Source organism: Pseudophryne corroboree, chromosome 4 (assembly GCF_028390025.1).
Source record: "Pseudophryne corroboree isolate aPseCor3 chromosome 4, aPseCor3.hap2, whole genome shotgun sequence".
Taxonomy (NCBI): Eukaryota; Metazoa; Chordata; class Amphibia; order Anura; family Myobatrachidae; genus Pseudophryne; species Pseudophryne corroboree.
Window position 1 is genome coordinate 886,748,452 of NC_086447.1, and position 13,527 is coordinate 886,761,978.

Here is a 13,527-nt window from a genome sequence, read left to right on the forward strand (position 1 = left end):
CAAACCAATGTGATTTTAGGAAATCCAACACAACGTTGAGATCCCAAGGTGCCACTGGAGGCACAAAAGGGGGCTGAATATGCAGCACTCCCTTAAACGTCTGAACTTCAGGCAGTGAAGCCAGATCTTTTTGAAAGAAAATAGACAGGGGGGACTTCCGGTGGGCGGGCCATCCAGCATGGCTGCTTTTTAGCTGAGCTCCAGCCTGCAGGTGGAAAATCCACAAACATCCCCTGCTATCCGGCATCTATCCTCCTGATAGACCCTCTACAAAAGTCCCTATAATTGAGGGAGCCTGGAGAGACCCTGCAGGGGTAGGAGCGTGACTGTATGCCCCCGAAGTTTGGCCTTCAAAGAGACGGCCTATATGACCGCCGGTGTGACGCCTGGCGCGAAAGCTGGAGGCCTGGTGGCACTCATCCCCACCCGCTCACGAGAGGTTTACATTTTACTTACAGCCCTCTGGGGATATTCCATCCGGTGGGAGACAGTGCGGAGGCTCTGTGTTCTGCTGGCGGGGCTGTGGCCTTTGCTCCCCAATGCCCGCAGGCCCCTGCTGCCTCTGGACGCAAGTAGAGGCTGGGCGGCAGTGATCGGAGACGGATCTGGACGGCGGGGCGAGCTGCGGCTGACGGCGGTGCAGGGCTGACCCGGAGGAGGCCCCTGGAGCGAGGGACACTGACCCGGCTGCCCCCCCCCCCCCCGCTTCTGATTCCGGTGCAGGGAAGCGGGAACGAGCGGCGGGTCAAGAGTCGATTGGCGGAGACGAGGCGCTGACCCGAGGACGGCCCTTGAAGTGGAAGACACTGATCTGGATCCCCCCCTGCTGTAGAGTCTACACAGAGGTGCCCGGGAACGAGGCTGGGTGAGCGGAGGAGAGCGGAGTCGCTGTCGGGCGCTGCCGGAGGATCCCTGGAGACATCTGCCGGAGAGGAAAGAGAGAGTGCCCGCTGCACGGTGGCTGGGCGTCTTCTGAGAGGTGATGCCCTTGAAGTCCGGGGTGTTGAATTCCCTATCCTGCACTCTGGTCCTGGTTACCTGTCTGGACTTTTGAATTCTGCAGTGCGTTGGTGGTGAGTGATGAGATGGGCCCTGTGTCTGCTTGACTGACCCGTCGACAGTAGCTGGAGCAAGAGGTTGAGCTGTGCCCTTGAGCACACACTAAAGTGGGGGACGCTATCCTGAGAGAGGGTGGCTGCTTAGGGGTCTTGCTGGACACTGGCTGCGTGATCATACTACCCGACTACATTTTCACGGGAGAGGCTTGTGCAGCCCCCCTTTACAAAGGGTGACTTTAGCTTAAAATACACCTTTTCCTAACCTCTCCTGCACTTCCCTATACCTACCTCCAACAGATTACATAATCTCTCCCTTCCGCTTTGACTTCTCTGCCTGGGGGTGTGGGAATCCAGGCCTCTCTTTCATTCTTTCTTCTATTACTTGCTAAAATTTCCCCCCTTTATTTCTCTCCTTTTCTCTATTCCTATCTACCCACCATTAACACTGTACATAGTGAGATGGTATGCAACTGCCTCAAACGATACAGGTAAAACAGATTATTGCAGCCTCTGCTATTCCTGAGCAGGAACTTTTGAGGTTATATTGCCACCTGGTGGCTACCCAATGTTAGTGCGCCTAACTGGTTATATTAATCCATTGTTACCTTTTGCATAGTCCCCTACTTGGGGAAATTTGAAATATTTCTCATACTAGTTGTTTTATTATTGTTTTGCCCTGCCATCCACTTTACTTTGAAGGTTTCAGGGCGCACCGCCGCGGTACGGCTTTTACTTGTATAACGTATCGAGTTGATGCCTATTACCTACATCTGTATCATATGTAACATGATGTTTATTTAAATTTTGCAGTTATTTTTTTCTGCTGAGTAGCGCTGACATAACTTCTGACTCGATCCTTTACGTGAGGTGTCTTATTATCATATACCATAGTGTGTTGGTATAGGAGTCCCTAGCTTGTTACAGTTAACGGTCTACGGACTGGGGGATGGACAAATTCGTCCATAAAACTCCAGCGGTTAGATCCTCCCAGTCCTCAGTTACTACAAGAATGAGTAAGTCCAAAAACACGGCGGTGAAACCTAACCCCCCCTCGCCCCCAGAGACGGGGAACTCCAGTGACCAAACTCTGGAAGTGGAAACGCTTCCCGATCAACCCACGTTGATGCATATGGCCCAGGAGCTCTCTCGGCTCCTCATGCCCCAAATTGACAAGAAACTTGAGAATATCCCTTTAATTGACAAAAGGCTTGAACAGATACAGACACTGCTTGATTCGTCACTTGCAAAAATTGACCATAACACCTCACGGATCACCTCACTAGAACAACGGGTTAGCGATGGAGAGGATCAGATACACACACTCCAGCGCTCCACTGACACCCAGGATTCCTCTCTTAAAACCTTACAGGCAAAAATAGATGAGCTTGAGAACAGGGACAGAAGATCGAACCTACGATTTGTGGGCATCCCCGAATCAGTTAAGGACAGGCAATTGTCAGATTTTGTAACGACTGATCTATTTCAGGCCTTGGGAATCACAGATGCCCCATTTTTATCGCACATAGAAAGGGTGCATAGAATTGGTCCTATCCGACCGGATGTTGAAATTAAGCCTAGGCCCGTCATTGCGAAATTCATGGACTTCCGAATGAAGGAGCATGTGCTGCGCTCTTATAGCAGGCTCCCGCAAACGGTAGTGCAGGGAAAACGTATTTTGATCTTCCAGGATTTCTCGGCCTCTGTTGCACAGAAGAGGAGAGAGTTCTCGGATGTATGCAAAATACTACATGAGAGTAATACCAGATTCGCACTGATGTATCCCGCCAAATTACGCATCCATGACAACGGGCGCACATTGATTTTTGCTGATCCAGCCACTGCACACTCCCATGTTACACATATGTTGAACCCGGTGAATCCACCACAACAAGTCTAAATATTATGCTGTTAGATACTTAATGTCAGAGTCGGTTTACATTCCACTCGAGAGAGACATTGGGTCTCTGCACTTGCTACTCAGCTTAAATTTTAATGTTGCATATACTTTTGATAGGTTTCTCGCCAGTGCTACCGGAGGGTTTAGCACTTGCGTGGTCTTTAGTTTGGTTTGGAAAAAATGAAAAATGTTTTGTGAAGCAATGTGTGTTTTTTTTATTTAATTTTCTTTTTTTGTTCTACCCGTGCCGTTCCTTCCTCGCCCGATCTGCTCCCGGGCTCAATGGCACTATGTGGTCTAGGTCGTTCCTCCCCGCTCGCTGGGAAGGAGGGGGACGGCGATGTGACATGATATTCCCGCTGGAGTGTCACCCTAGGGTGGGCGTGGGTTGATAGACAATGACGGATCCTAGGATAGAAACCTCTACTGCAGATTCCTGTTTTAAAATTTTATCCTGGAACGTGGGCGGCCTTAACTCCCCGATAAAACGTAAGTGGGTTGTCACACACCTGAAGCGGTTTAGACCTCAAATTATATTTCTCCAAGAAACCCACTGGATGGTGGGCGCCTCCTCTGCTCTTCGGGCACCGTGGTTGGATAGATGTGTTTCTGCGGATAACACGAGGAAGACTAGGGGGGTGGCGATCCTATTTAGCAAACACCTACACTATACTGTCTTAAACTCTGTAGCTGACCCGGAGGGGCGTTATTTAATCTTAGATGTAGACATTTGGGGTAACAAATACACACTGGTTAATGTTTACGCACCAAATGGCGAGACAGCTGCTTTTTTCCAAGAAATTAGCTCTCAACTGCTTCAACGCGATAATTCTCAGCTTATCCTGGGAGGGGACTGGAACACAGTTGATGATCCCACTATTGATAAACGCCCTGTCCCACGCACTGCCGGTTCCCCTTCTTGGACACATCTCCAGACACTGAAAACCTCCCTTCAGCTTACTGATATTTGGCGTCTCCTCAATCCCTCTGACAGATCATTTACTTTCTTTTCCGGGGTTCATAGCTCCTGGTCCAGGATTGACTCCATATTGGTTGCAGATTCCCTAGTGACGCGAGTCAAGAAAGCGGATATACATAACATTCTGATATCTGACCATGCTCCTGTGACATTGACGCTGCAGGGAAATCTTCAGTCAGGGGGCTCAAGGATTTGGAGATTTCCAAGCTATCTCTATAACTGCGATGATTTCAGAAAATTTTTAATAACAAGCTGGGCCGACTATTTAGACGATAATTTAGAACATTGGGACCGTCCAAACATTTTTTGGGGTGCGGCAAAAGCAGTCCTAAGGGGTCAATTATTGAGTATGTTCACAGATTGAAAAAGAAAAATTTAACGATTTATACCACCTTACACTCAGAAGTAACTGACACAATGCAACGCCACCTTACCCTACAGACTGAGGAGTCCTTGCGGCTTTATTTACAGGCTAAACAGCTCTTAAACGACCACTTACTAGCGCAAGCAAAACGTGACATGGTATTTTCTTCCCATAAATACTACAGATGGGGTAATAAATCCGGTAGACTACTGGCAACCATGGCTAGGAAAAAAACTACACGCAAATTCATAACAGCTGTGAGACACCGAGCCTCGGGTCAACTCCTTACCAATTCCCCGGCCATATTAGTTCATTTTGAATCTTACTACGCTGACCTATACTCCGATCTCCCCTTCAACGAATCCACCCACACCACACTCCTCCCAAACACTTTATTACCGCCAATCACGACTGCACAGTCGGACCTACTGGTGAGAACTATTACAGAGGACGAATTGGTCTCTGCAATGGCCAAACTCAAGTTACACAAGTCTCCAGGCCCTGACGGCCTCTCTAATGAATTTTACAAAATCCTTCAGCCCCATGTGGTTCCGACTCTGCTAGAAGTGTTCAACAGTCTTTTACAACACCGTTCCCCCTTCCACCATTTCACGACAGCACATACTATTTTAATCCCTAAACCTGCACAGGACCCACAATTGGTGACCTCTTATAGGCCAATTATGTTGCTAAATACCGACATTCAATTATTTACTAAGATTCTAGCAGATCGGCTGCAAGTTATTCTCCCCCACACTTTAACTAACCACCAACTTGGCTTTGTTCGCAATACTCATTCGGTTAAGGGAATTAGAGCGGCGATCGCGGCAGTTGTAGCTTCCGCTCAATCGCCCCAATCCAGAAATATACTCCTCAGTTTAGACACCACCAAAGCCTTCGACACAGTACTCTGGCCCCATCTATTTAAGGTCCTAGAACGTAGACTGTTCCATCCAGACTTTATTGAAATTATCCGCTACCTATACGATTCTACCTCGACTTCCCTTTTGCTCAATGGCTATATGAGCAACCCAGTGGTGATGCATCGTGGCACGCGGCAGGGTTGCCCCTTATCTCCCCTGCTGTTCAACCTGGCCATAGATCCCCTACATCGTTTGCTGTTAAATGATAATCAGTTTCAAGGAATCCAGGTTGGTCGCAGAAACCTAAAACTCACTGCTTTTGCCGATGATCTTCTGCTATATATCTCTGATCCGGAGGCTTCTCTGACCCATATATTTAATTTATTACAGGCTTATGGACAAGTTTCAGGCTTTAACGTTAACTGGGCAAAATCGGTGGCACTCAGACTGGGAAATGGTTCATTTATGAAGCAGGGGGCGACGAATCTACCATTACAATGGAGTTCGGATCACATAACTTATCTAGGGATTCAAATATCGAGAAAGCCGGAGCGATTATATGCCCTAAATTTTACCTCGGCCATCCGAGCAATTGAAACAGAACTCGAGACTTGGAAATCTTTGCCTTTATCATACCTGGGGAGGGCTAGCTTGATCAAAATGATATCATTCCCCCGTCTGATGTACTTCATTCAAGCCATGCCACACACACTTCTACCTAAAGACGTTCAACGTCTCAATTTTCTCTTTAGGAGATTCATTTGGCAGGGAGAGAGACCGCGTATAGCGTTAATCAAATTACAGCAGACTGTAGGGAATGGGGGAATTAACTTCCCTAATATCCTCTGGTACTCCCAGGCGGCCCAACTACGTTACTTACATGACTGGATGCATAATGATAACACATACACAAATACAGAATTAGATAGAGAATTTATGCAGGAGGGGGATCTCATTACATTTCTTCATCTGCATGATCGGGAGGTGCCCGAGGAGCTGAGGGGAAAACCCTTACTGTGGAACATAAAAAAACTTTGGAAAGAAATGCGACATAAACTAAATCTAAATGCCCACAAATCATTACACCTTCCGTTCGTGGCTAATCCTGACTTCCAAGAGGGTCAGGCACACTACCCGTTTAATATATGGAGGCTGGGAGGGGTGTCCAGGATCGGTGATTTAGTGGACATGCGGGGCTCGAGGCCGCTCACGTTCCAGGAGGCCACTACTAAATACCCAACTCTGAGGGCCTTTCCTGTGGCCTTTCTTTTGGCTCAACACTATATTTCATCCACTATCAGATGTCTTTCACCTGGGGATTGGGATAATCCGATGGATAAAATGTTGAAACAATCCCCTAGAGTTAAGAAGGCAATCTCGACTGCGTATGGGTACTTCCGGAACGTCCTGGACTACTCGAGGGGTCCGGGAGGTGTTATGTCTTGGAGGGATTGTCTCCCGAACGTTGAAATTACAGACCTACTGGCGGCACATGTTAAAACCTGCAAATTATTTCCCTCTTCTAGATATAAAGAAATGTCTCTCAATATTTTGCATAGGACTTATCTATCGCCCCATAGACGACACTTGATAGGACTTGCTGACACACATGCATGTTGGAAATGTGGCACTCCTCAGGCGGATATGTTTCACTGCCTGTGGACATGTCCTTTAATCAGACAGTTTTGGATTCAGATACGAAACTACTTGACGACCGAACTGGTAAATTATTGGAGGTTGTCCCCGGAGTGGGCACTTTTTGGTATCATGCCACCGAATCAACGCCTCTCTTTGGGCAGTAAAAAATAGTTGCTGGCAATTAGTTTGGCGGCTAGGAAAGCCATTCTGCAGGTGTGGATAGCGAAGGATCCACCGACTCTATCACTGTTTAAAGCCAAACTATTCTATCTCTTTAGGATGGAATGGATAAGTGTCCTGCTGGAAAAAGACACTAAGATACACAATTTCTTTGAGGTTTGGGAGAGTTATATAATGACCTTGTCGACGACGGTTAGGAAACAGCTCCACGACTCGTTGTCCAACACAGAATGGTTTCTAACTAGAATGGCTGCTGGGGATCCGCCAATTGTGCCTTAAAAGTTAATTGACGAACAGGGCGCTGTGGGCGGGTTGGGGGGGGAAATCGGGTACGGCACGGGTATTACACATATGTGTACATACATGTATGTGTATAATTTTTATTTATTTTTTATCTTACTTTAATTTTTTTTTTTTCCTCCCCTTTTCTCTTATGTTCAAAAGTACAAATATGGGTCAGTCGACCGAGTTGAATTTCAAACCTGTATAACAAATGATCGTATAACAAGATATGTCCCTTGATCAAGGACTCAACTGTACTTTTCTTGTTCTGTTTGCTTATAATACCCTTCTATCAAAGATTTGAAACATGTCGAACATTTATGTATGTATAACATGTATTGCTTCAATAAAAAAATTATGGAAGAAAAAAAAAAAAAGAAAATAGACAGGGCCGAAATCTGGACTTTAATGGATCCCAATTTTAGGCCCATAGTCACTCCTGACTGTAGGAAGTGCAGAAATCGACCCAGCTGAAATTCCTCAGTTGGGGCCTTCCTGGCCTCACACCAAGCAACATATTTTCGCCATATGCGGTGATAATGTTTTGCTGTCACATCCTTCCTAACTTTTATCAGCGTAGGAATTACTTCATCTGGAATGCCCTTTTCCATTAGGATCCGGCGTTCAACCGCCATGCCGTCAAACGCAGCCGCGGTAAGTCTTGGAACAGACAGGGCCCCTGCTGTAGCAGGTCCTGTCGGAGCGGCAGAGGCCAAGGGTCCTCTGAGATAATTTCTTGTAGTTCCGGGTACCAAGTTCTTCTTGGCCAATCCGGAACGATGAGTATAGTTCTTACTCCTCTCTTTCTTATTATCCCCAGTACCTTTGGTATGAGAGGAAGAGGAGGGAACACAAACAGACTGGTACACACACGGTGTCACTAGAGCGTCCACAGCTATCGCCTGAGGGTCCCTTGACCTGGCGCAATATCTTTTTAGCTTTTTGTTGAGGCGGGACGCCATCATGTCCACCTGTGGCCTTTCCCAACGATTTACTATCAGCTTGAAGACTTCTGGATGAAGTCCCCACTCTCCCGGGTGGAGGTCGTGCCTGCTGAGGAAGTCTGCTTCCCAGTTGTCCACTCCCGGAATGAACACCGCTGACAGTGCTAGCACGTGATTCTCCGCCCATCGAAGAATCCTTGTGGCTTCTGCCATCGCCATCCTGCTTCTTGTGCCGCCCTGTCGGTTTACATGGGCGACCGCCGTGATGTTGTCTGACTGAATCAGCACCGGTTGGTTTTGAAGCAGGGGTTCTGCTTGACTCAGGGCATTGTAAATGGCCCTTAGTTCCAGAATATTTATGTGTAGGGAAGTCTCCTGACTCGACCACTGTCCTTGGAAGTTTCTTCCCCGAGTGACTGCCCCCCAACCTCGGAGGCTTGCATCCGTGGTCACCAGGACCCAGTCCTGAATGCCGAATCTGCGGCCCTCGAGAAGATGAGCACTCTGCAGCCACCACAGCAGAGACACCCTGGCCCTCGGGGACAGGGTGATCAACCGATGCATCTGAAGATGCGATCCGGACCACTTGTCTAACAGATCCCACTGAAAGATCCTTGCATGGAACCTGCCGAAGGGAATTGCTTCGTAAGAAGCTACCATCTTTCCCAGGACTCGCGTGCAGTGATGCACCGACACCTGTTTTGGTTTCAAGAGGTCCCTGACCAGAGATGACAATTCCTGGGCCTTCTCCTCCGGGAGAAACACCTTCTTCTGTTCTGTGTCCAGAATCATGCCCAAGAACAGCAGACGCGTCGTAGGAATCAGCTGCGACTTTGGGATATTCAGAATCCAGCCGTGCAGTTGTAGCACTTCCCGAGATAGTGCTACTCCGACTAACAACTGCTCCTTGGACCTTGCCTTTATAAGGAGATCGTCCAAGTACGGGATAATTATAACTCCCTTCTTTCGAAGGAGTATCATCATTTCGGCCATAACCTTGGTAAATACCCTTGGTGCCGTGGACAGACCAAACGGCAACGTCTGGAATTGGTAATGACAGTCCTGTACCACAAACCTGAGGTACTCCTGGTGAGGTGGGTAAATGGGGACATGTAGGTAAGCATCCTTGATGTCCAGTGACACCATAAAATCCCCCTCTTCCAGGCTTGCAATAACCGCCCTGAGCGATTCCATTTTGAACTTGAAGTTCCTTATATAAGTGTTCAAGGATTTCAAATTTAGAATGGGTCTCACCGAACCATCTGGTTTCTGTACCACAAACATTGTGGAATAGTAACCCCGTCCCTGTTGAAGGAGGGGAACTTTGATTATCACCTGCTGAAGGTACAGCTTGTGAATTGCTGCCAGTACTACCTCCCTTTCCTTGGGAGCAGCTGGCAAGGCTGATTTGAGGTAACGGCGAGGGGGAGATGCCTCGAACTCCAGCTTGTATCCCTGAGATACCACTTGTAGAACCCAGAGATCCACCTGTGAGCGAACCCACTGGTCGCTGAAGTTCCGGAGACGCGCCCCCACCGCACCTGGCTACACCTGTGGAGCCCCAGCGTCATGCGGTGGACTTAGTGGAAGCAGGGGAGGATTTTTGTTCCTGGGAACTGGCTGTCTGGTGCAGCTTTTTCCCTCTACCCCTGCCTCTGGGCAGAAAAGACGCGCCTCTGACCCGCTTGCCTTTCTGAGGCCGAAAGGACTGTACTTGATAATACGGTGCTTAGGCTGTGAGGGAACCTGAGGTAAAAAAGTCGACTTCCCAGCTGTTGCTGTGGATACGAGGTCCGAGAGACCGTCCCCAAACAATTCCTCACCCTTATAAGGCAAAACCTCCATGTGCCTTTTAGAATCAGCATCACCTGTCCACTGCCGAGTCCATAATACTCTCCTGGCAGAAATGGACATTGCATTAATTCTAGATGCCAGCCGGCAAATGTCCCTCTGTGCATCCCTCATATATAAGACGACGTCTTTAATATGCTCTATGGTTAGCAAAATAGTATCCCAGTCAAGGGAATCAATGTTATCTGACAGGGTATCAGACCAAGCAGCTGCAGCACTACACATCCATGCTGAAGCAATAGCAGGTCTCAGTATAGTACCCGAGTGTGTATATACAGACTTCAGGATAGCCTCCTGCTTTCTATCTGCAGGCTCCTTAAAGGCGGCCGTATCCTGAGACGGCAGTGCCACCTTTTTTGATAAGCGTGTGAGCGCCTTGTCCACCCTAGGGGATGTTTCCCAACGTAACCTGTCCGTTGGCGGGAAAGGGTACGCCATTAGTAACCTCTTAGAAATCACTAATTTCTTATCTGGGGAACACCACGCTTCTTCACACAATACATTTAACTCATCAGATGGGGGAAAAGTCACTGGCTGCTTTTTCTCCCCAAACCTAATACCCTTTTTAGTGGTAACCGGATTAATGTCAGAAATGTGCAACACATTTTTCATTGCCGTCATCATGCATCGGATGGCCCTTGTGGACTGTACATTTGTCTCATCCTCGTCTACACTGGAGTCAGACTCCGTGTCGACATCTGTGTCTGCCATCTGAGGTAGCGGGCGTTTTTGAGCCCCCGATGGCCTCTGAGACGCCTGGACAGGCGCAGGCTGAGATGCCGGCTGTCCCAAAGCTGTTACGTCATCGAACCTTTTATGCAAGGAGTTGACACTGTCGGTTAATACCTTCCACATATCCATCCACTCTGGTGTCGGCCCCGCAGGGGGGCAACATCACACTTATCGCCTCCTGCTCCGCCTCCACGTAAGTGTCCTCATCAAACATGTCGACACAGCCGTACCGACACACCGCACACACACAGGGAATGCTCAGACTGAGGACAGGACCCCACAAAGTCCTTTGGGGAGACAGAGAGAGTATGCCAGCACACACCAGAGCGCTATATAACAGAGGGATTTACACTAACACAAAGTGAATTTTCCCCCAATAGCTGCTTATATCACCTTTTGCACCTAAATTTATGTGCCCCCCCTCTCTTTTTTACCCTTCTTGTAGTGTATACTGCAGGGGAGAGCCTGGGGAGCGTCCTTCCAGCGGAGCTGTGAAGAGAAAATGGCGCCGGTGTGCTGAGGGAGATAGCCCCGCCCCCTCCGTGGCGGGCTTCTCCCGCTTTTTTAATAAAGTTAATGGCGGGAGATTAGGCACATATACAGTTTATAACTGTATTATGTGCACATTTGCCAAAAGGTATACTTATTGCAGCCCAGGGCGCCCCCCCCCCAGCGCCCTGCACCCACCAGTGACCGGAGCGTGTGGTGTGCTGTGGGAGCAATGGCGCACAGCTGCAGTGCTGTGCGCTACCTTATTGAAGACCGGAGTCTTCAGCCGCCGATTTTCTCCTGGTTCGTCCGTCTTCTGGCTCTGCAAGGGGGACGGCGGCGCGGCTCCGGGAACGGACGATCGAGGTCGGGCCCTGTGTTCGATCCCTCTGGAGCTAATGGTGTCCAGTAGCCTTAGAAGCACAAGCTAGCTGCAAGCAGGTAGGTTTGCTTCTCTCCCCTCAGTCCCTCGTAGCAGTGAGTCTGTTGCCAGCAGATCTCACTGAAAATAAAAAACCTAACAAATACTTTCTTTTCTAGTAAGCTCAGGAGAGCCCACTAGGTGCATCCAGCTCTGGCCGGGCACAGATTCTAACTGAGGTCTGGACGAGGGGCATAGAGGGAGGAGCCAGTGCACACCAGATATAGTACCTAATCTTTCTTTTAAGAGTGCCCAGTCTCCTGCGGAGCCCGTCTATTCCCCATGGTCCTTATGGAGTACCCAGCATCTACTAGGACGTCAGAGAAAATGGTGGTGTGTATAAGGTACCGACAGGAATACTGAGGCAATGAGAAGATAATGGGGGGCTGTCAGGGCAATGGAGTGTGTATAAGGGTACCGGTAGCAGTATTACATATAAACATAGAATGTGACGGCAGATAAGAACCACTTGGCCCATCTAGTCTGCCCCTTTTTATATCCTCTAGGTAATCTCAACCCTTTTTGAACCTTAATTCTTTGTAAGGATATTCATATGCCTATCCCAAGCATGTTTAAATTGCTCTACAGTCTTAGCCTCCCATCAGAGGTGGTAGAGGCTATGCCACTTGTCAAGTACAGTATTAGGGCACTGGCAGGAATACTGGGGCAGTGAGGAGATAGTGGTGGTGTGTTAGGGCACTGGGGTGGGTATATGGGTACTGGCAGTAATAATGGGGCAGTGAGGAGATCGTGGTGGTGTGTTAGGGCACTGGGGTGGGTATAAGGGTACTGGCAGTAATAATGGGGCAGTGAGGAGATAGTGGTGGTGTGTTAGGGCACTGGGGTGGGCATAAGGGCACTGGCAGCAGTATTGGGGCACTGGCAGGAATACTGGGGTAGTGAGGATATAACGCTGGTGTCTTAGGGCACTGGGGTGGGTATAAGGGTGCTGGCAGCAGTATTGGGGCACTGACAGGAATACTGGGGCAGTGAGGAGATAATGGTGGTGTGTTAGGGCACTGCGATGAGTATAAGGGTACTGGCAGTAATAAGGGGGCAGCGAGGAGATATTAGGGGGGTGTCAGGGTACTGGGGTGGGTATAAGGGTACTGGCAGCAGTATTAGGGCACTGGCAGTAGTACTGGGGCAGAGAGGAGATATTGGGGGTGTATTAGGAGACTGGGGTGTGTATAACGGTGCTGGCAGCAATATTAGGGCACTGGCAGGGTGCTGTGGTTCAGGTCACCTCACCTCCTCTCCCTCCGGCAGCAGTAGCCGGTCCTGACTCTCCCCGAGCCTCTTCAGGCACCAGCACAAGTCGCTGCTCCCCGCCATCTCGTCCACCGGTCACCCGGAATAGAGAGCGTCCTAGACAGGAGCTGGCGCCAACACCGGATCAGCCAGCCCAGAGCAATCCAGTACCGAGCGCTTCCTCATCGAGAACCGATAGTACGCACTGCAGGCGAGCGCTTCCGCAGCCAGAACTAGTCACACCCGGAGCGCTCCAGCCAGCCAGGAGTCAGGCATGTGTAAACGAGCACCGAGCAACTGCCTCTGTATCCATAGCAACTGAGAAGAGGCTGAAGGATTTCGCTATCTGCAGGACTCCACCATTGCCACTGGCCAACGTCATGTGTATCGCTACAGGACGGGGCTCAGCTTAGTCACCTGTATTCACATCAGAACACATTCTTATCAGCTTTATAAACCAGTGATGTGTATATTACAGTGTATATTACATCATACTTGCCTACCTGACCCTCTCCATGAGGGAGAAAATGCTCTGTTCCTGGACTTTCCTGGTAATGTATGATTGCCATCACCTGTGG

The 13,527-nt window shown here is 49.0% G+C and overlaps 1 protein-coding gene across 2 annotated transcripts in view; it reads right to left on the minus strand.

Annotated features, from left to right (window-relative positions):
* Window positions 1-13,298, minus strand: part of RNF8 (ring finger protein 8) — an 81,511-nt gene extending 68,213 nt beyond the window's left edge. Inside the window, exon 1 of one of the 2 annotated variants that reach the window (XM_063918872.1) lies at window positions 12,950-13,287. In XM_063918872.1, the coding sequence (XP_063774942.1) occupies window positions 12,950-13,033 (84 nt within the window). In that variant the 5' untranslated portion in view covers window positions 13,034-13,287. Of the gene's footprint in view, window positions 1-12,949 lie in introns of both variants that reach the window. The other variant, XM_063918873.1, reaches the window with a different exon arrangement.
* Window positions 13,299-13,527: the final 229 nt, after the last annotated feature.